General features: G+C 31.3%; 2 protein-coding genes and 1 long non-coding RNA gene across 3 annotated transcripts; all 3 read right to left on the bottom strand.

The window, feature by feature from the left end:
- Window positions 1–2,665: 2,665 nt before the first annotated feature.
- Window positions 2,666–3,621, bottom strand: LOC106359595. The gene is made up of 4 exons (XR_007329290.1): window positions 3,426–3,621; window positions 3,161–3,296; window positions 2,884–3,063; window positions 2,666–2,795 (listed from the first exon to the last, which is right to left on the bottom strand). It is a non-coding gene; the product is annotated as an uncharacterized LOC106359595 (long non-coding RNA).
- Window positions 3,622–6,289: 2,668 nt separating this feature from the next.
- On the bottom strand, window positions 6,290–6,904 carry LOC125592457 (keratin, type I cytoskeletal 9-like). The gene has a single exon (XM_048767643.1). It carries the CDS (start codon window positions 6,902–6,904, stop codon window positions 6,290–6,292), a length of 615 nt encoding a protein of 204 aa, XP_048623600.1.
- A 10,231-nt stretch (window positions 6,905–17,135) lies between these two features.
- On the bottom strand, window positions 17,136–17,519 carry LOC125593376. The gene has a single exon (XM_048769904.1). The coding sequence runs from the start codon at window positions 17,469–17,471 to the stop codon at window positions 17,151–17,153; it is 321 nt and encodes a 106-aa protein (XP_048625861.1). The 5' UTR covers window positions 17,472–17,519; the 3' UTR covers window positions 17,136–17,150.
- Window positions 17,520–20,948: the final 3,429 nt, after the last annotated feature.

The raw sequence follows: 20,948 nt of genomic DNA, 5'->3' as shown, positions 1-20,948 counted from the left end.
TTTGTATTTTAAAGTCGTTTAAAAAAAAATAATATAACATATAAGGTTTCCTCTTTTTTTTTTTGAAACACTTTTTTTGAAACACCCATATAAGGTTTCCTCATTTTTGTAATTTAATGTCATTTAAAAAAATTCTAAATATAACATATAAGAAAAAAATCTAATTTTTTTATTATATGATTAATGTGATTGTTTATTTTTTTAATAATATAAAATTAAACAAAATGAAGAAGGATGCAAAAATTGTTATCAAATCTTTATTATTCATAATCATTAATTGCCATATATATGTAAATCATATTAGGTAATTTCGTAGCTTTTATTTAGGAAAACAATACACACTTCTTATATTTTAGGTTAATATAATGTTCTCTAGTGGACATTAAACAAATTATGACATAAAAACCTTATTTTTTCCCTCGAACATATTCTTGAAAAAGTGAACAATACTATTTTCACAGTTGAATTATTTTGACTTTTATCTTACATATGGTTTTGAAAGCTTTCAAATCAGCCATCGAACAGATACATGTCATTTTAATGTTTTTAGTCGTATACTTAAGGAAAACTTACGTTTTTGTAATTTAAAGTCGTCTTAAAAAATTCAAAATATAGCATATAAGAAAAAATATAACATATAAGAAAAATATAACATATAAGATGTCCTCATTTTTTAAAAAAAATTAACATGTAAGGTTTTCTCATTTTTTTAATTTAATGTCATTTTAAAAAATTCCAAATATAACATATAAGAAAAAAAATCTAATTTTTTTATTATATGGTTAATGTGATTGTTTATTTTTTTTAATAATATATAATTAGACAAAATGAAGAAGAATGCAAAACTTGTTATCAAATCTTTATTATTCATAATCATTAATTGCCGTATATATGTAAATCATATTAGGTAATTCCGTAGCTTTTATTTAAGGAAATAATACACATTTCTTATATTTTAGGTTAATATAATGTTCTCTAGTGTTATATAATTATGGAATAATGTGACACCATTAGATTAAACTATACTTTATATTAGATGCTATAGAATTTAGAAAGCATTTAGAGTGCCATCTAAGATTTGGGTTTTTTTTAATTAATACAAAATTAAAGTTCTAACTTTTCAAATGCTTCTCAGTTAATATATAGAGGATGTTAGTTTAAAAAGTAACTAGGTGACCGGCCCGCACCCTGTGCGGGCATAAGAAAATTCAAAATATGGACTAAATCTTATATGATTTTATAAGTAACGGATTTTATACTATGTCAACAACCGTCTTTGGGAGAATTCATCAGGCGTGGAAAAAAGATCGCACACCAATTTGAGATGGACGAGAGGGAACAAAGTAACTTCAGTATGAAGAGGCAGATATTGTGTGTATCGTGTACGTATAATTGCAACGTCCATATTTTCTTTGTATGTTTACGAAGAAACTTTCATTCAAAATATGGAATAAATATTGCATAGTTTTAGAAAATTCAGATTTTATATTATCATTAATTAGAAATGTATTGTATATCTGTCGTTAAAATCTATGATGGAGAATAAAATATTTTGTTTCCATTAATAATAAAATAAACTTTTGTGTAGACATAATAAAGACAGCAGTGAAATTCATAATAAATTGGTTTTTAGTTGGGTATTACAAATGGGCTGAGACTTTTGTGTAGACATAGTAAACTTTTGTGTAGACATAATAAATTGGTTTTTAGTTGGGTATTACAAATGGGCCGAGACTGTATTACTACCAATAAAATTCTAATAAGGGGGATCGGTTTGATAATAACGTTACGCTTAGTAAAATTTCGGTTACATTTTTTGTGATTTAGTATTTCAAATGGGCTAACTTTGTATTTATGCCAATTTGAGCTTAATACAAAATCTATTGTCAGAACCACCTCAAAGAACTCTCTGAAACTGGAATTTTACCAATGTAATGATTCTAAAACGTTACCGATTGACATAAATACTAAATCAAAAGTCAGAGCCAACCAAAGAAAAGGTTGTCTGGTTTAAATTGGAACTTGATAAATTTTTATTCCAATTAAAAGCAAAAAACAAAGATGGTCGGACCAAAATCTTAAACAAAACCAAAGACAAAGATACTCAGACAAAGTTTAAAAAAATGAAGCAAAAACAAAGCAATAACACTATAAATGACAGCAACTCATTAAAAAGAGACAGCTCACTCGCCCTTGAGTTTCTTTTGAGAGAGTTTCTTGTTAACAGAGTGTTGATCCTCAAGGCAACTGTCGTCATCTTGTTCGCTTTTTCTTTTGGACAAAGGAGTTGCTGTAAAACCAACAAAACCAGAGGAAATATCATCTGCGGACTCCAACATTAGTACCTGCAAGAAAAGATTTAATCGTATCACTATTATGCTCCTATAACAATCAAATTAATCGCAGGTATAAGCGGAAAATTACCGGGTTAGATTTAGGAGGCAAATCAGCAAATTCCTCAACCATTTCACGGTCATCAATAGCCAATCGAACAACATACTGAGAACTCTTTCCTTTGATGTTATCAGCGTCAACTGAAATCTCAAAAAGGACTCTCTTACCAAAGAGATCGCTCACTGCTTCAGGTAAGAAGTCTTAATCTTCATTCTACAATTACATAGATAGCGGTCGGCTAATATAATTTACTGTGTTAATTGATGTACAATGGAATTTAAAAATGAACCTCGTCATAGAGTTCAGCTGCAGAATGACGCACAATTGCTTGAGCATTAGCATCAAACAACAGAAAATTAGCCTCACCGCTATCGTCCTTGACATTGGCAATTAATTTGAACCTGAACAAATCCAAAGACAAAACGTCACAGACTATTTCAATGACGATCTACCTAACTGATATTTTTGTATATCTAACCCGATCAATACCTGGAAATAACATCACTGTGTTCTTTGTCACACGTATTGCAGAAGAACAAGGGCCGGTCATCAGCATCAACATTGGTTGTAGGCATCACTTTTTTTGTTGTGGTATTTGCAACTTAGATATTGCCAGCCACGTTCAGTATCAATTGTTTCAATGGTCCCAAGAGTAACAAAAGTGCCAACCTATTATTACTCAATGGGTATTTTTTAAAAGCGCTGATAACACATGGAGTATACAAATGTGTAAAAAATTCAAAAGCGAAGAGTGTAGTCTATATACCACAGAGCTATCAATGATCTCTCCGATGGTTAGCCTCTCATTAAGAACAAAAAACCTGGCACGAATAGAAGTAGCAGTACCAACAGACCATTGGCTACTATCGTTGTTCGTAAGAGCAAGTGAATCATCAGGGAGACTGCCAAATAAAAGAATCACACTTTATGTTAAAACGTTTCAGTGAAAACGATGTTCAAAAATCAAAACAAACATCTATATGTAGTGAACTTCTCCATAGGTTTCCATCCGGTGAACATCGGATACGTACCTTGCTTTGAACTCCTCAATAAAATCGAGTGTTGGGTTGAGCAGGATATGGGTTGAATTATACCCGCTAGATATGGAGTAAGCACCTACAAAGTATATTAAGCTTATTAATATGTTATGCTCAGTAACATTTTACACAAACCGGAAGAATATTATTTACCTTTCCACTCTTTAACAGAACAGAATCTGATCACACAAATAATCATGGTGGACATGTTACTCCTACTGTAAGTGTATACTTGTTTAGCATAACTACCCCACAGAGTACACATCATCTTCACATTACTGTATAATATAAACTTAAGTTAAATACAGTTAATAGATGTTTTCTTAGCAAAGTATAAATAGATTAAAAATCTTTCACTTTACTTACTTTACTTTGGGTCACACAACTCAACCAAGAGCCTCATGTTGTCTTTTAAAAAATATATAATATAAGTAAATACACAATTTTAAAAAATGGAAAAAGTACATTAAGATTTAAATATCTATTTTAAAATATAAAATATAGATATTACGTAAATAAAAAATATAAGAAATGAAAATAAACATTTTAAAAAATGGAAAAAGTACATTAAGATTTAAACATCTATTTTAAAATGTATATCTATCTTAAAATTGTAGTAAATTATATAAAAATAAAAATACCACATTAAACAAAAAAAAAATAAAAATGTATAGTTTTACATCAAGAAAGTCCCTATAAAATTCATTATTCCATCAACATCAACCTCACACTATCAAGGAAAACTTCAAAGCGCTCGAGCAAAAAAATGGTTCCACCATCAACTCTTGCCGTCCCAAAAACCTTTAATGACCTTGAAGGAGATTTTTACAACAACAAACTTTTTGTTAGGTGGATTCATTGTTGGGAAACCCGCAACTTCCAAAAGCCAAACCTATCGGAATTGAATTGATTTTCATTGACTCAAAGGTATTCTTACAAATTTAAATTAATCTAATCCATAATTTTATTGTTAATATTCATACTAACTCTTTCATGATCAAACCATTACAGTTAATAACCATTCAAGCGTTTATCCCGAAACACTTCTTTCCTCGCCGAATCAGGTATTGGTTCATGTTGGTTTGGTATTGTTTTTGGTTTATTAACCGGTTTAGGATGGTCCTATTGTAAATATAATTTAAGTTGGTTTAGCATATATTATGCTTAAAATAACTTAAATTAAATAGTAGTAATATTATGCTTAAAATATAATTTTAGAGAGTTTTCAAATATAGTTTACAGAACATTATAGGTGATGAATTTAATTTATTAAATTCGTTTATTACTTAAAACTAAGTTTTTTTAAAAAACATACTGAGTTATAAATATCAATGCTGGATTGGTGAGTATAACATGAAGACAAAATATAAATATTTCATTTTCAAGATAAGAAATTCAGCTTTTATTCAGTTACTCAATATATAATATCTTAAATTATTCTTTAAAAAATATACATAATTTATATATATAGATTAATCTTCCAAACTTAAACTATTATATTATATATGAATAATGTTTTTAAATAAAAATAATTTCTGATTTAAAAAAAAAAAACAACAAATGGTTTTTTTCAAATAATGGATGTAATTTACATTATACTATCATTTAACAAGTATTTGATACGTTTTGATATATTATTATTTTCTATTTACAGAAAAAAATAAATTGTTAAACATCAATATCATCTAGGTTAAGTATACTAACAACACAAATTCAAACATCACAAAAAATATTTACATAAACAATATAATACAATAATTTAATCAAAAAATACAATCCAAAAAAACAATATTCAAAAGAATAGTTATATACTTAATAATTGAAAATCAAAGATATTTTTGCTAAAATTGTACTTACCTGGCCAAGGAGATCGACTATCTTTTTACGGATCGATCGATTGTTGAGCATGTGGTCGATCCGAAAATACTCTGCAGTTTAATTAAATATCTAAAACATTTATTCCAACACTCAACAGATAGTTTTGCTAAATATGATAACTACATAACCAACAAAATTACAAAAAAATATTTAAATAGTAAAAAATATGTTAATTTAACGTGTTAAAATTAAAAAATAAATTTTAATTATGACATGCATCTTAACATTTATATAAATATATATCATAACCTAAATATAAATAATTTAACAACTTAAATTAGAAAAAAAATAAAAATCCCGGGCGTAGCCCGGGTTAATCCCTAGTATATATTAAAAGGCTATCTAAATGGAAGAGGTAATGAGTAAATCAAGGAAAACTTCGAAAAAATTGGGGAGAATCTTTAATTTTAGTCAACTTGGTAATTGGTGAATGGATTATGCTAATGCTACTTATTGGGTTTTATAACTTTTTTATGCTATCCATTTCACTAGAGCATACTACTTCCATGTTACACAAAACTATCACCGTGACACATAGGGATGGCAACTTATGTACTGGACTACGGGCCTGGACTTGTAAGGGCTGGGTGTGGGGCGGATTTGGGCCGAGATAATCATAACCCGTAAATTAGCGGGCCTTGCGGGCGTGGACTTGCGGGGTGCCGGGTTTATTGCGGGACGGCCCATATCACCCGCGGGAAAGCCCATTGGAACCGCATCTAAACGCTTCTTCAGCTTCCTCACCTGAAAAAAAAACAAGATAGAGAGAGTGAAAAGCGATGGAGCTTCGTCGATGATGGTGTGACGAAATGGAGCTCCGGCGAAGGCCGTTCGATGTCCGATCGGCGAGGCGGCGTCAGTGCTTCTGGTGACCGAATCGCGTTCGATCTGTAGCAGAGGAGCTTCCCTTCCTCGTCGTTCCATCACCGGAGCTGCTCATCTTCCTCGTTCCATCACCAGAGCTTCTCTTCTTCATCGATCTACCACTGCATGCCGTAGATTGTCACCGAGCCACCACCGGAGCTTCTCTTCTTCACTAAGGCACCACCGAAGCTACTCCTCTGCATCGAGCCACCACCGTAGCTTATCTTCTTCAACGAGCCACCACCATAGCTTCTCTTCTTCAACGAGCCACCACCAGAGCTTCTCTTCTTCAAAGAGCCACCACCGGAGCTTCTCTTCTTCACTGAGCCACCACCGGAGCAACTCCTCTGCATCGAGCCGTAGCTTCTCTTCTTCACCGAGCCACAACCGTATCTTCTCTTCTTCACCGAGCCACAACCATTGCTTCTCTTCTTCACCGAGCCACAACCGTAGCTTCTCTTCTTCACCGAGCCACCACCGGAGCTTCTCTTCTTCACCGAGCCACCACTGGAGCTTCTCTTCTTCACCGAGCCACCACCGGAGCTACTACTCTGCATCGAGCTGTAGCTTCTCTTCTTCACTGAGCCACAATCATATCTTCTCTTCTTCACCGAGCCACAACCGTAGTTTCTCTTCTTCACCGAGCCACAACCGTAGCTTATCTTCTTCACCAAGCCAGCACCGAAGCTTCTCTTCTTCACCGAGCCACCACCGGAGCTTCTCGTCTGCATCGAGCAATAGCTTCTCTTCTTCACCGAGCCACGTAAAAAGGTAGTGGTATCATTACTCGTTTTAGCTAGCTAAGTAACTAAGTATCTCACCAAAGACGTTTTTGTTGTTTCTCCAGTTTGATGGGGAACAAAGCGGGTACATTTGAAGATATTGTGGACACATACTTGGCATATGGAGTGATGTCTCGATATAACAGCCAAAGGACCTCGGGTTAGTGCTTCTTACGCATAAGTAGTAAGCATTGCTAGGATCACAGTTTAGATAGGGGAACTCATTGTTTAGATAGAAGTCACGGTTTAGGTAGAGAATGTTGTTTGAACTGTTGTTTGAACTGTTGGTTGAGAATGTTGTTTGAACTGAATTAGAACTCGGGAATGTTTGAGAATATTGTTTGAACTGTTGTTTGAGAATGTTGTTTGAACTCAATCATGTTAATGCGAATGTTTGAGAATGTTGTTTGAACTATTGTTTGAGAATGTTAAATTGTTATTGCTGCTTAGAAAGCGATCACGTCTAAATTTTTAATTTTTAAGTTTCCTAATTTTACAAAATTTAATTTAAAATATGGATCAAATTTAAAAAACCCTACCTCCACTTAGGTCACGAGTCACGACTCTAGCCGTAAGTTAGTTAGAATTATAAAAAACTAGCAAACATAGAAACGTGACTACGTGAGAGACAATGGGATCCAGAGACGACTCGGAAGAGCAGTTCACTTTGAATACTAACTACTCACCACCAGCTACCTGTGACTTGGAGACTCAACAACTCATGGCCAGACTTGCTGCAGAAGAAGAGATTGGTGATCTGAGAATTGATGGTGCTAATGATGGAAAGAAGCAAGCACGAAAAAGAAAGCTCATTAGTGTGGTCGATTCAAAAGAAGAATCTAATGTTGAAATCACACCCCCAACCCGATCAAGCAAGCCTCGCAGACAAACAACTTATGGAACAGCCACGCGGAAGCCCATTTTACAATCCACTCTGGATGGTGGTAGTGGCTCGTCCGCACGGGCTTGTAGTCAGAAAAATGTTCCGTTGAAAGCCGTGATTAGGGGAGGAAGAAGAAAGGCATCAACTCAGGCCTTGTCTAGTGAGGCGCGAAAAAAGAAGGGGTCCTCTAGTCGGTCGCAGAAGAATAAGAAGAAGATTGAAGAGGAGATACCGGATTTTGATGATGATTTGGAAGAAGTTGAGTTGGATGAGGCTGAAATCGATTTGGAAGACATGGAGAATAGGCAAAGGTCAGACGTCTGGAAGGATTTCAGTGTGGTTGAAAAAACTAGTGGAGATTTGAAAGCTGTATGCAATCATTGCAAGAATGAGTATGCGTGGTATTCTCACTCGCATGGAACAAGTGGGTTGAGGAGGCATCGAACGAGATGTAAAATGTATCCAAGGAATGGAGGAAGGCAGCAACAACTCAATACCGAGGGGAAAGTAGTATCTCACAAGTATGATCATATTGTGTTTAGGCAATTGGTCGCAAAGACAATTGTCCAGCATGATCTACCATACTCTTACGTGGAGTATGAAAGAGTGAGAGAGACATGGAAGTATTTGAATGTTGATGTTCAATTCATATGTCGAAACACGGTGAAATCAGATTTGTATCGATTGTATGAAAGCGAGAGAGATACACTGAAACGGGAATTAACGAGTCTTCCTGGACGAGTCTCCTTCACTTCCGACTTGTGGACGTCACTGAAACGTGAAGGGTACATGTGTGTGACAGCACATTACATTGATCGGAATTGGAAGTTGAACAGCAAGATCCTATCATTTAGTGCTCTACCACCACCACATAACGGTATGAGTGTTGCGGTTCACCTTCTTGAGTCGCTGAAAGAGTGGGGTCTCGACAAGAAGGTGTTCTCTATCACATTAGATAATGCTTCAAGTAATGACTCGATGCAAGACATAGTCAAATCGCAGCTGTTGCTAAATGATGATTTGTTATGTGGAGGAGAATTTTTCCATGTCAGATGTGCTGCTCACATCTTTAACCTGATAGTGCAAGATGGTTTGAAGGTTATTGGAGGCGTTTTGCACAAAGTTAGAGAGAGTATTAAGTATGTGCTAGCATCGGAAACGCGGGAAGAGTTGTTTGAAAAATGCGTGAATGCTGCATGCATAAATGAAAATGCGGGTCTGATCTTGGATGTGCAGACAAGATGGAACTCGACTTACTTTATGCTTGAAAGAGCCATCAAGTACCGTAAAGCATTTGTAAAGTTGCAGACATTTGATAAGAGAGGTTATAAAGTGGCGCCTACAGCTGAAGAATGGACGCGAGCTGATAAGATATGCCAATTTTTGTGCCCTTTCGCAGAGATCACAAAACTGATGTCAGGTTCTAATTACCCCACCTCGAACTTGTATTTTTATCAAGTTTGGTCCATCCATGAGTGGCTTCAAATTAATGAGTTCAGCGAGGATGAGGTCGTCCGAAAAATGGTGCCACCAATGAAAGAGAAGTTTGATAAGTATTGGGATGAAGTTAGTTGTGTTTTTACAATGGCAGCAGTCTTTGATCCACGTTTCAAGCTTTCAATTGTCGAGTGTTTCTTAGGGAAGCTTGACATGAGTACACGTGATGTGAAGTTGAAAAACTTGCGCCAGAAGCTGAGTATTTTGTTCGAGTCTTACGACAAAAAATCCAAGGCTAACTCACCGTCTACGGAGCCACGTGAGACGGTTCCACAAAATGTCAGTTCTGCAGGATCCATGGGACTGTTTGGGAACTACCTAGTGAGTATTTTTAAATTATCAACTTTCTGTTTTTTTTAAATCGTTTCTTATTTTTTTTTCTATAATTTCATAGGAATTCTTTAAATTTCGCAAAGTCAACGGTGCTGCTACTGGAAAGACAGCTCTAGAAGCTTATCTTGATGAACCTCCTTTGGACATTGATAGTTTAGAGAGCTTGGACATTCTCCAATTCTGGAAAACTAACACTCATCGTTATGGTGATTTGGCTGCAATTGCTTGTGATCTGCTCAACATTCCTATCACAACAGTGGCTTCAGAGTCCTCCTTTAGTATTGGGTCGTGAGTTCTTAACAAATACCGGAGCCGTTTACTCCCAAAAAATGTGCAAGCTCTGATATGCACAAGGAATTGGATCAAAGGATATGAGGCTTATGAACATGGTAAATATCTCACAATATAATAAGTTGTATAGTATCATTATCTTAAACACTAATTAACTGCAATTTTTTAAATTTACAGAAGATGAAATTGATCCTGAAGAAGAGACATTGCCATCTTTTGACTCCATTGCCAATGAGGAAAATGATTATGAGGAAGTTTGATATCTTTCTTGATTTGCTGTTTTGTTTTCTTTCAATTTCTTGGATTTGTTTGAGTACTATGATTGGGTTTTTTTGCTTTATTACATTGGTGTTTTGGTTAAGACAATATGAAAGTCCAATTGCTTTTCTTTTTGTTATCAACAAAGTGAATGTTGCTTTCTAAACTACATATAACCGTAATGGTGTTTGGTCGTGTATAAAAGAAATGCGTAAGAGTATAAAATTTTGTATCCAAGTCCCTTAAGCACATCAATATTAAATTTTGTATCCAAGTCCCTTAAGCACATCAATATTACGCAGAGGCATTAGAGTGGTTTACATCTGACTGTCAAAGTGCTAATTGGTACTCTGTCTCCTTTAGCCTTTATACACGACCATAATCTTATGGACCATACCTTCACTTTTTGTTGATATAGAAGCCGCCATCTTAATACCAGTGAGTGATGATCACTTTGGTTGCATTGAAGCATTTATATAGATAAGAGAAAAGAGGTATTGGGTTGACGTTATGGACGACTTGTGTTCTGTTTGTCTTAGCTTGACAAGTCTTATGGTTGACTCTTATGGTGTTTGGTGTTTTCTGTGACGTCTCGTAGAAGCAGAAGCAGCTTGAAGCAGCTAGTATGGTGTTTTCTGTGACGTCCCGCGAAGGCTTACACATTTTGCGGTATGGGATTGGGCAGCTAGTTTCAGGACCGCGTCCCGCGCGGGACGGTCCTGCCGTGTACCACCAGAAGACAAACCCGCAGCGGGTCGGGACGGAACGTGACGAGAGAGCCCAATTGCCATCCCTAGTGACACATCTACAAAATCTTTTAAATGTATACTCTCTCTGTTTTAAAACGAACTATATTATATTTTAGAAAAAAATGTTTTAAAAAGTTTTATTTTTACATTTTCATTATACTTTTATTAGGTAATAATGGTGAACTGTAAACTCAGAAAAAAAATAATTGTATTTATTTAAATGTTATTGGCTAAAAATTGTAAATACATTTTCATTATGCATTTATAATCAAAATTAACATTCCCTCTATTTTAAAATAATGATTTTTTTATAATTTTCACACATATTTATAAAACATATTAAATTTTAGTTATAAATTTATAATTTTCTGTGATTATCTATTTTCTATTGTTCCAAAAATATAAGTTTTAGGGGGTGTATTGAATATGAAATTTGAAGTGATTTGATTTTAGTGAGTTTTTAGATGATTTTAGGTGAATATTAGGGGAGTGTATTCAATTGAGAGTTTTAGGTGATTTGAAACTAAATGACAAATCCACTGTTATTCAAACATGAATTTTAATATCTCATTTAAAATCCAGTATTATTAAATTTGACATTTTATAAACTATTTTCAAATCCAGCGTTATTGAAAATATTTTAAGTTGTGAATTTTTACAGTTTTAATGTGATTTTTAGAGTGTTTGGGTGGAGTTTTTTAGTTAAAAAATTTTAAATTCAATTCTCATGGTTTTAGGTGATATTCTAGGGTGATTTAACAAAAATCATTTTAATCTCTGCAATACAGTGAAATCATCTAAAACCTTATTAAAAACCAAATCAACTTAAATTTTAGATTGAATACACCCCCTTAGAACTTGGTGTTATTTTTATTAATCAACTCTAGAATATCATTTAAAACCATTGGGTTTGGATTTTTATTAACTAAAAGCATTTAAAGCACTCTAAAACTCTAACTTAGATTATGTTCAATAACAGTGGATTTCAGAGTATTTTATAAAATGACAAGTTCAATAACACTGGATTTTAAAGTGTTTTTAAAAAGTCTTCATTTGAATAACCGTGGATTTGTCATTTTAATACAGATCATCTGAAACTAGGGATGGGCATTCGGGCACCCATTCGGGTTCGGTTCGGGTCTATTCGGGTTTCGGTTTTTGGGGTCAAAAATTTCAGCACCATTCGGGTATTTCTAAATTTCAGTTCGGGTTCGGTTCGGATTCGGATAACTCATTTAAATGATTTTAAAAATTTTAAAATTCATTATATACTTTAAGTTTCTCAAAATCTATAAATAAAATAATATATTGCATAAAAATTTGAATAACATATGTCAAAATACCTAAATTTAACATATAAATTGGTTTGATTTGAATATTTTGATAGAGAATATATATTTCAAGTATTTTTGGTGTTTTGAGTATATTTTAGCTATTTTAGACATTTACTTTTGACAATTTGTATATTTTCAAGTATTTTAGACAACTTAAAAATATCTTATATATATTGGATGGTTTTTAATATACTTTAATTCTAAAAATAATTAATATATTTTGGTATATAAATATATTTGAGATACATTCGGGTAACCGAAATACTTTGGTTCAGATCGGGCTCTGTTTTGGTTCTATAGATACCAAAATTTTGAACCCGTTCGGATATTTAATCAATTTTGGTTCGGGTTCGCTACTACTTTTTCGGATCGGGTTCGATTCGGTTTTTTGGATTCGTTATTTTTTTCAGCCCTATCTGAATCTCTTAGTGTAAAATAAGTATAATGGATGAAATGAAATGAACCGATAGAGATAAATAATCTGGAATGGGAGTAAAAAATAATACAATTACCAAAATATTCCTTTTGATATATAGATATATAAATATTTATATACATTTTTGGATATAGCTTTCCGGATATGAACATATATAAATAATAATTTCAAATTTCCAAAGCTAACAAAGAACATGCAGGAAACAAAAATATATATGTATCTTGTTTTTAGATTAAAAACATATATCTTCATTTTTAGTTATTTTGATTCTTAATCTAAAACAAAATAGTCTACGGGGATGATTGGTTGGGGCTGTAGATGCTATGGACAGCCAAAATTTAGTCTACAGCTATATATGTCAACCAATCGAGCTTTACTTTCCTTAAAAAAACTCACAGCAAAAAAAATCTCTGCAAAATCAAAATATGGCTATAGAGAGCTTTATTTCCCGAGTAAAAAAATTAGTGCTTTAGAAATCTACAGAAAATAAATCTACAGATTAAATTCTATAGCAAAAAATATAAAGCTACAGCACTACCAATCATCCCCTATATATATCTTCTATCTATGCTATTAAAAAAACCATCTGAAAAATCTATTTAAAAAGGTTTTTGCATCTATCCAATTTAGTCCAACCTATTATATACAACCAAATATTAATAATTTGACCCTATTATATTAACCAAAATCTATGTCCCATTAGACTTGGCCAACACATCCATCTGAATATACGTACGTGTTATCCCCTATATATTATTTGAGAAGCATTACAACTTTTTTTTGTAGCCACATGTCATTACTAAGATGATTCTTAGAATCATTAGACAAATATGTTGGTCCCTCTAATTATATAATAAGTTTTTATTAAACTAATAATAAATTCATCATTAATGTACTTTATTATTTCCTTAAATAAAATTTACGGAATTGCCTAATGTAGCTAAAATATATATGATAATTAATGATTTTGAATAATAAAGATTTGATAAAAAAAATAGTGTATCTTCTATCATATTTGTTTAATTTTATACTATTAAATAAATTAAACAACCACAATAACCATATAATAAGAATTTAGATTGTTACGTATATGTTATATTTTGAATTTTTACAAACGGCAATAAATTATTAAAACTGTTAAAAGTCTCACATTCAAATTTTATGATCCATGGTTTAAAATTTTTTTTATGACAAAATGCAAATGATTACAAAAATTATATAAGTAAAAATTCTAATTTAATTAATTATTTAGATTAATATATATATCATTTTAAATTAAACTATAAACCATATAAAATACAATATTTTAGTTTCAAAACTTACTTTGAACAATTTTTTGATAAAAGTTTTGAACGAGCATTGACAACTTATTTTTTAAAAAACTATAAATTACTAAAACTATTAATCCTACAATAAAAATTTTGTTATCAGTAATTTAAATTTTTTTCTATAAAAGATACAGATTATCAAAAAACTATATGAGTAAAAATCATCATTTAATAGACATTAATATTAAAAATATACTAAAATATATTATATATGTTAGTATCATTTAAATTTAATTACATATCCTATCAAATATAAAAAAAATATTTTTTTGGATTAATAAAATTAATTTATATATTCACACCAATTTAATTATATATTTAATAGTTACTGACTTTTAATTACTTAATATATATTTGTTATTTCATAATATGTAAAAATATTTAATACATAAAATAATTTATATATATATAATAATTGATTCCGTGCAAGGCGCAGATCTTAACCTAGTGATTATTATTTTCTACATTACCTAACATATTCGAATAAACAACAATAAAGTCTTAAACGTGAGTTTGATAGTATATTTTTAATGTTTTGATGAACCACCAAGGAAGATGTATTCATGCTTCTGTGAAATATTTTTAGGTCGAATGTTTATCTGAGTTTTGGAGATTATATTTGCAACACTATGTTAGTCGTCATAATCTTGCAGTTTCCGCTTCATGTTTATACAATGCATAATATGTTAACCCTATATTAAAAATAATTCCGGCTGCGTATGGCGTTCCGCCATCTCCACCGCATCTGAGAGCTCCCTATCTCCAGATTGCGCCATGTGGCGGAACATGGCAATCATGTCTGATTGTTAATGAGTTGGGTCACGAGCCAATCAGTTTCACGATTCTTACCAGTCCGTTTGAAAACGGGTTATATGGGGGACAGATGGAGCCGAAGAAGAAAAAGAAGGAGAAACATAAGAAGAAAATCAGAAGCAAATCCTCATCGGTTAATAATGAAATCTTAAAAAAAAAAATTAATTTCAAAATTTAAGGGAGTTTTGAATTGGAGATTACAATGCAATCTAGAAACTTAACAAATAGATGTCTCTAGGAATTATCAATTTATTCTTCAACATATTTATTCACAAATATAATAATTATGAAATGATAATTTTACTAAAAACTATTTCTAAACATAAAAAATGAAACAACTATTTCAGAATTTACATTTTGATCATTTCTTTCACTTAAATCCACACATAACCACAGTACAAAATACTTTAAATCAATTATTAGCTGCAATCATATATAACTTTTTTTATTCTGTTAATATATTTCAACTCCACGTATTCCTGTCGCTTTTGTTATACAAAAGTATGGGTATATCATTTGACTCAAAAATTTGAGAGATGTTAAATCTTTAATCAAGATCTTTTCAAAACGTCTATTTTGATTTTTTCATCTTAACCTTATAAGAACTTTTATATAATGTGAGATATTTCAGAAATCAGAAAGCTTTAATGAATCATATGCTCAAAATGAAAACCCATTTTCAAAAAGTAATAATCATATACTCAATAATAGACCTACAATATATATAGATATCAAATATTTACAAAATCAAAATTGATAAAAACACTTTAGAAAACTCTGTTAAAATAAATATATATTACGTTAACTAAAATTTTATTATTCAATATAAGTTTAAGAATATTAAAAATTATATAAATTTATATTATTAAATTATCCAAAAATATGTTAAGCAAATCTTAAATTTCACCAACTCAGACCAATGCAACTCTTACAAAATATAATGAAAGTAAGTTGGCTTGGGCACATGGGTTTATAGATCAAGTATATACTGGTTCCTTTCCGGTCCGTGTTTTACGGATCCTAGAAATTTGGACCTTATTAGGTATCTGATAATTTTTGGTTTAGATTCGGGTAGATTTCTTTCAGGTCCGGGTGGATCCGGGTTTGTAATTCAAATACCTGTAATTTTTAGATATGTAACAAATCAGTTTAGGTATTCAGGACCCGAAAATATTTGAAGTACCCTAAAAATGCTAAAAACACCAAAAATATTCGAAAACCCAAAAATTACCCAAAAATATTCAAGTATGCAAAAATTCAAATATTTATTCTGACCCGACAAAACAAAAAATACCTAAAATTTTATACGCATACCCAAAATATATTTTTTAGATTTTGAAATTTTACTCGAAACTCAAAACTATAACCGAAAATCTGAACTCGAACTTAAAAATATCTGTAATACCAAAAATATATTCAAAATATCCAAATATACCTAATAATACAAAAAAAATTGGGTACTTTGATTATCCAATCGAATCTCGGATAGAACTCGTACTCGAACAGAGACCTTGCATGTCCAAAATATACAATAGGTACTTTTTCTTTGACCCGATCCCGAAGAGAACCTGGATTTTGGGTTGGTTTCAGATTGTTTTTTTTTGGTCCGGATAAAATACTCAAGTTTAGGAGTGACTTGCACAAGAGTGTACATACAAAATGTCAAATAAACTAATTCATAAATTAATAATTTTATAAAAAAATTCACTTTTTTGATATAATATGAATTTGTAACATAATAATGCACAATAATTCCAAAATTCTAATTCATATTAAAATTTATTTATAATCTAAAAAATCTGTCCTTTTGAAGCATATATCAAAATCTAGTAATATGCTTATAATCTGATGAATGGCATATTTGAATATTTTATAATCGAAAGTAAAGAGCCGTGTGAGGATATATGTTTTATTCATCTTTGCATACACAGACTATATTATGAAATGGAAATCCTCCGAATTAAAGTGCTAAATCACCTTGTTCAGCTTTTTACTTCTGAATCAAGCCATAGTTTAAGACTTACAGAATCTCTCATACAACTTGAGAAACGCAAAATATTATATGTCATTAGTATATATATTATGTACATAGAGTGATATAACACTACTAATCAAAATGTATCCATACAAAAGAGAAACAAACTCTCCAATACAAATGCCGTTTTAATATATATATATATATATATATATATATATATATATATATATATATATATATATATAGATTATAAGATAATATAGCATAAGAAGACCACATTTTATATATGTCCAAATTAACAAGAGGCGATACACTTATTAGTACAGTCAAATGTACATCCTCCGCTCTTGCTGCTGCTTTTATAACCTTCCTTGTTAACGTTGGATGATTTGTAGCACTCTGCGGGACACGTGAGCTTCTTACCACGACAAGGTCCTTGCATTGTGCACGTATGTGTTGGATTCATCCAATCTACATTTCCTTTAAATCCAGGAATCCTATTAACCCCGGATTTGGATCCGAGTAAACCACCATCCCAGAGTTGACGATTTGCTTGAGATGTAGAGACAAATATGATTAGGAGAAGAAAAGGTAAAAGGATTGATGTTTTAGACATTTTGTTGTTGTTGTTGTGAGATTGATGAGGATGGTGATTTGATCTACACATATATATACTGACTAGATATTTAACCAGTATTTTTAGGCTATTTGAAGTAAGAGGCAATGAGAAAATTTAGGCAGACTACAATTTTGGGGGAAAGTGGCTAATTTCAGATTTTAGGGAGATTCATAATTGGTGGGTGTAGTTTAGTATATCAGCGTGGATTACGAATCAGCTGCTCTCAAATGTTCAAGTTAATTAAAGAAGAAAAGAATGGTGAAATTTAATTTCTTTTCTTTTTTACATTATATATTTTTAATATTTGTAACCATCATTTTGCAAAAAAAAACTTGGGAAAATTGTTTTTTAGGCCAAAAAATGATAACTATGTCCTATTAAACTAATTTTTTTGTACCATTTTTTTCTCTAATACCCTTTAGTATTTTCCAAAAAAAATTCAAATAATAGTTTTACAAACAAAAAAAATATCAAAAATAGTATCTACTGATGAAATACCTATATCAACTTATTGATATTTTTTTTCCAATTCTAAAAATGTTGAAATCATAATATCATACTTTATTCTACAAAAACTATAATTGACATTCTACACAATAGAAAACGTAATGCACTTTTTTCATTGAATCTATTATGTTTAGAATATGTGATATACGTAAATAATAGTAATCTAAAAATATTTGGATAACACATTCTGCGCTTAACCTATCATTCTAAAATCTGTAAAAATCAGAATCTACACATTACTATAAATCTAAAACCGGTAGAAATTAAAATCTACACAATACTATAAATCTAAAACTAGTATAAATCAATTTCAAACATGTTTATTGTATTCTACATATAGTATAATACATATTCTACGAATAAGGATAATCAGTTCCAAAAATATGAGAAGAGAATATTTGGAAATATTCAGTTTCTTTATTTATTAAATCGTTTTTTTTAAATAGTAATTTATGCATATATATTGATTTCTGTTTATAAACTTTTTAAACTAAAATAAAATATACAAAATAAAATTTTATCTAAATATTAAATATTCTTTTGAATTTTTTATATAAAAATTTATAAATATTATCATGATATTAAATATACAAAAAAATTGATCAGTTAATTTATATTTATTATATATTTTTCATTTAAAATGTTTTGAATGCTAATAGGAATAATATGAAACTAGATGATAACCCGTGCGCATGCGCGGGATGAATTCATATAATAATGTTTGTTAATTAAATGGTGTTAACATTTTGCAACACTACAGTTTTTATCGATTGTAAAATGAAGAATACAAATGTTGGTCTCTTAAATTTATCATCATTGTTGTAGAGTTAATGTATTACAGCTCATTTTAATTATTTTTAAGACTTCATATGTATAAAAGGAAATTAAGTTTTTCGGCTGATACAAATCACCAAAACAAAATAGGCAACATCGATTGTATAATGACGAAAGAGAATTAGGTTTTCTGCTCTCGATTTATTTACTATTGATTCTCCATAAGTGATTTCATTTTCTAACTCTATAAAATCGTGTTTTCGTTCTCGTTTCTGTTTCATTGATATGAATTTAATTTTTTTTAACTTATTCTATGAATTCAGTGAATTACTGATAGACCATGGATTTTACCCACTTTAGCCATGGTCTATAAGTATTTTAATATATATTTACTACTATATAGAGTCTATTTAGAGTGTTTACAGGTTCAGGTACGTTCTGGAGAAATATAATGATTTTGGAGCCTTTTCAGTGCAGAGCTGCACCAGACGCGTCAGATGTTTAGCTATGGATGGAGACCTTCCCACCGTTGGATTCAGCTCATCTTCTGACACAAGATAGAGCATTGAGGTCAATCAGCATCTTGTATAAGAAGTTATGGCTGTTTGACTGAATAGTGGTCAGTCTGCCTCGCGAGAGGAAGCTTTCGAGGAGATGATGGAATGTCGATCGACAGTGCACCCATAATGTCGATCAACAGTGATCCCAGAAAACAAGCCAAGCCTGTTTCGTGACTAATTTAGGCCCAGAAGTCACCACATATTACTAATATACCCCTGGATGACCTGAAACCCTATTTTACTGTTTTCTAAGCCATTGTTGACAGCTATGCTTCATACTATTCTAGAGAGAGAGAGAGAGATCTGTACACCATGAGAGAGGGAAGATCTTGAACTCCCTTTGTATTCTTTACTCTATTCTGTTTTTATTTATCTATTGAGTATTATTCAAACCATCATAACTATGTGTTTTATGAATATGTCTGAGTAGTTCTTGCTGTTAGGTTTAGGTTTTTCAATAGGTTGATACATGTAATACTGAATTAAACTATTGCTAGGGTGTTTAAAAACATAGTTTTTCATCTAGTTGTTCTTAAAGCTAAGTTTAGGATTGATCACCCTTTAAACTTAGATCTTAGGATTAGTTGGGATGAAGCCATTGCTTGACCCAATACCTGAAAATAAACTAGTATGATCTAACTGACTAGATACAGACGAGAGTTGATCTAGTGAGTTAGAGAATACAAATCAAACCTGTCTGTAAGGCTTTCTGGAAGAAGTATCGATCGACGCAGCGATAGCCCTGTCGATCGATATTTTGAAAAGTGTATCGATCGATATTCATAACGAATCATCGATCGACACTTTCTCGTGATTAACATATGAGAGTTGAATTCCGAGATCCAAATTAGATAATCAGATTGATTATATCTTAGTTTGAATTCAAGAACAATTAATACCAATAAACCCCTAAAGACCCAACTTAAGTATTACTTATCATAACTGAGAACATACCTAAATCTAGCTATTCTCCCAACTGTTAACAACCTCAAATCAAATCAATCGAGCAATTATTTTGCTCACCAATTCATTTACTGCTTTAAAACCTATAAATCATTTAATCTAGCCTTAATTCGAATACTATAAATCTATTGTGTAATCCTAGAGTCTATGTGGATTCGATCCCTAAGTACAACATCTGAACCTCTTATTTGAGAGAGTAATTCACTCTTTAGGGAAATTTGAGTGATATCAATTACATAAGTGTCAACTAAAAAAAGATAGATATGTGTAAAAATTAGTTCCACTCCAGATACATATCTGAGAATCAAAAATTTGAAGAAAATCACCGACAAACTATTTTAACATGTTAGTGTTCAAATCTAATCTATCAAGTTGTTATAGAATATAAATGCAGACTCGAAATATAAATGTTTGTCTAGTATATATTCACCAGTTCAGTCATAAAATCATCTAATTCTACAACAACAAAACAAATTACTTATTTTATTAGTCTACGCTTTTGAGGTTTAGTTATTTAAGAGTATACAAAAAAAATATATAATACTTTATAATTCTAGTATATGTAATCTATGTATAAACTTACAACTGTTTGATTTATTAAATAAAAAACCAAAAAACTTATAATAAATAGTACAAATCTCTCATTTTTACAATTATAATAGCTAGATAG

The sequence above is a fragment of the Brassica napus genome, chromosome C9 (assembly GCF_020379485.1).
Source record: "Brassica napus cultivar Da-Ae chromosome C9, Da-Ae, whole genome shotgun sequence".
Taxonomy (NCBI): Eukaryota; Viridiplantae; Streptophyta; class Magnoliopsida; order Brassicales; family Brassicaceae; genus Brassica; species Brassica napus.
Note: the sequence above shows the minus strand (reverse complement) of the source record. Positions and strands in the feature narration are given on the sequence as shown.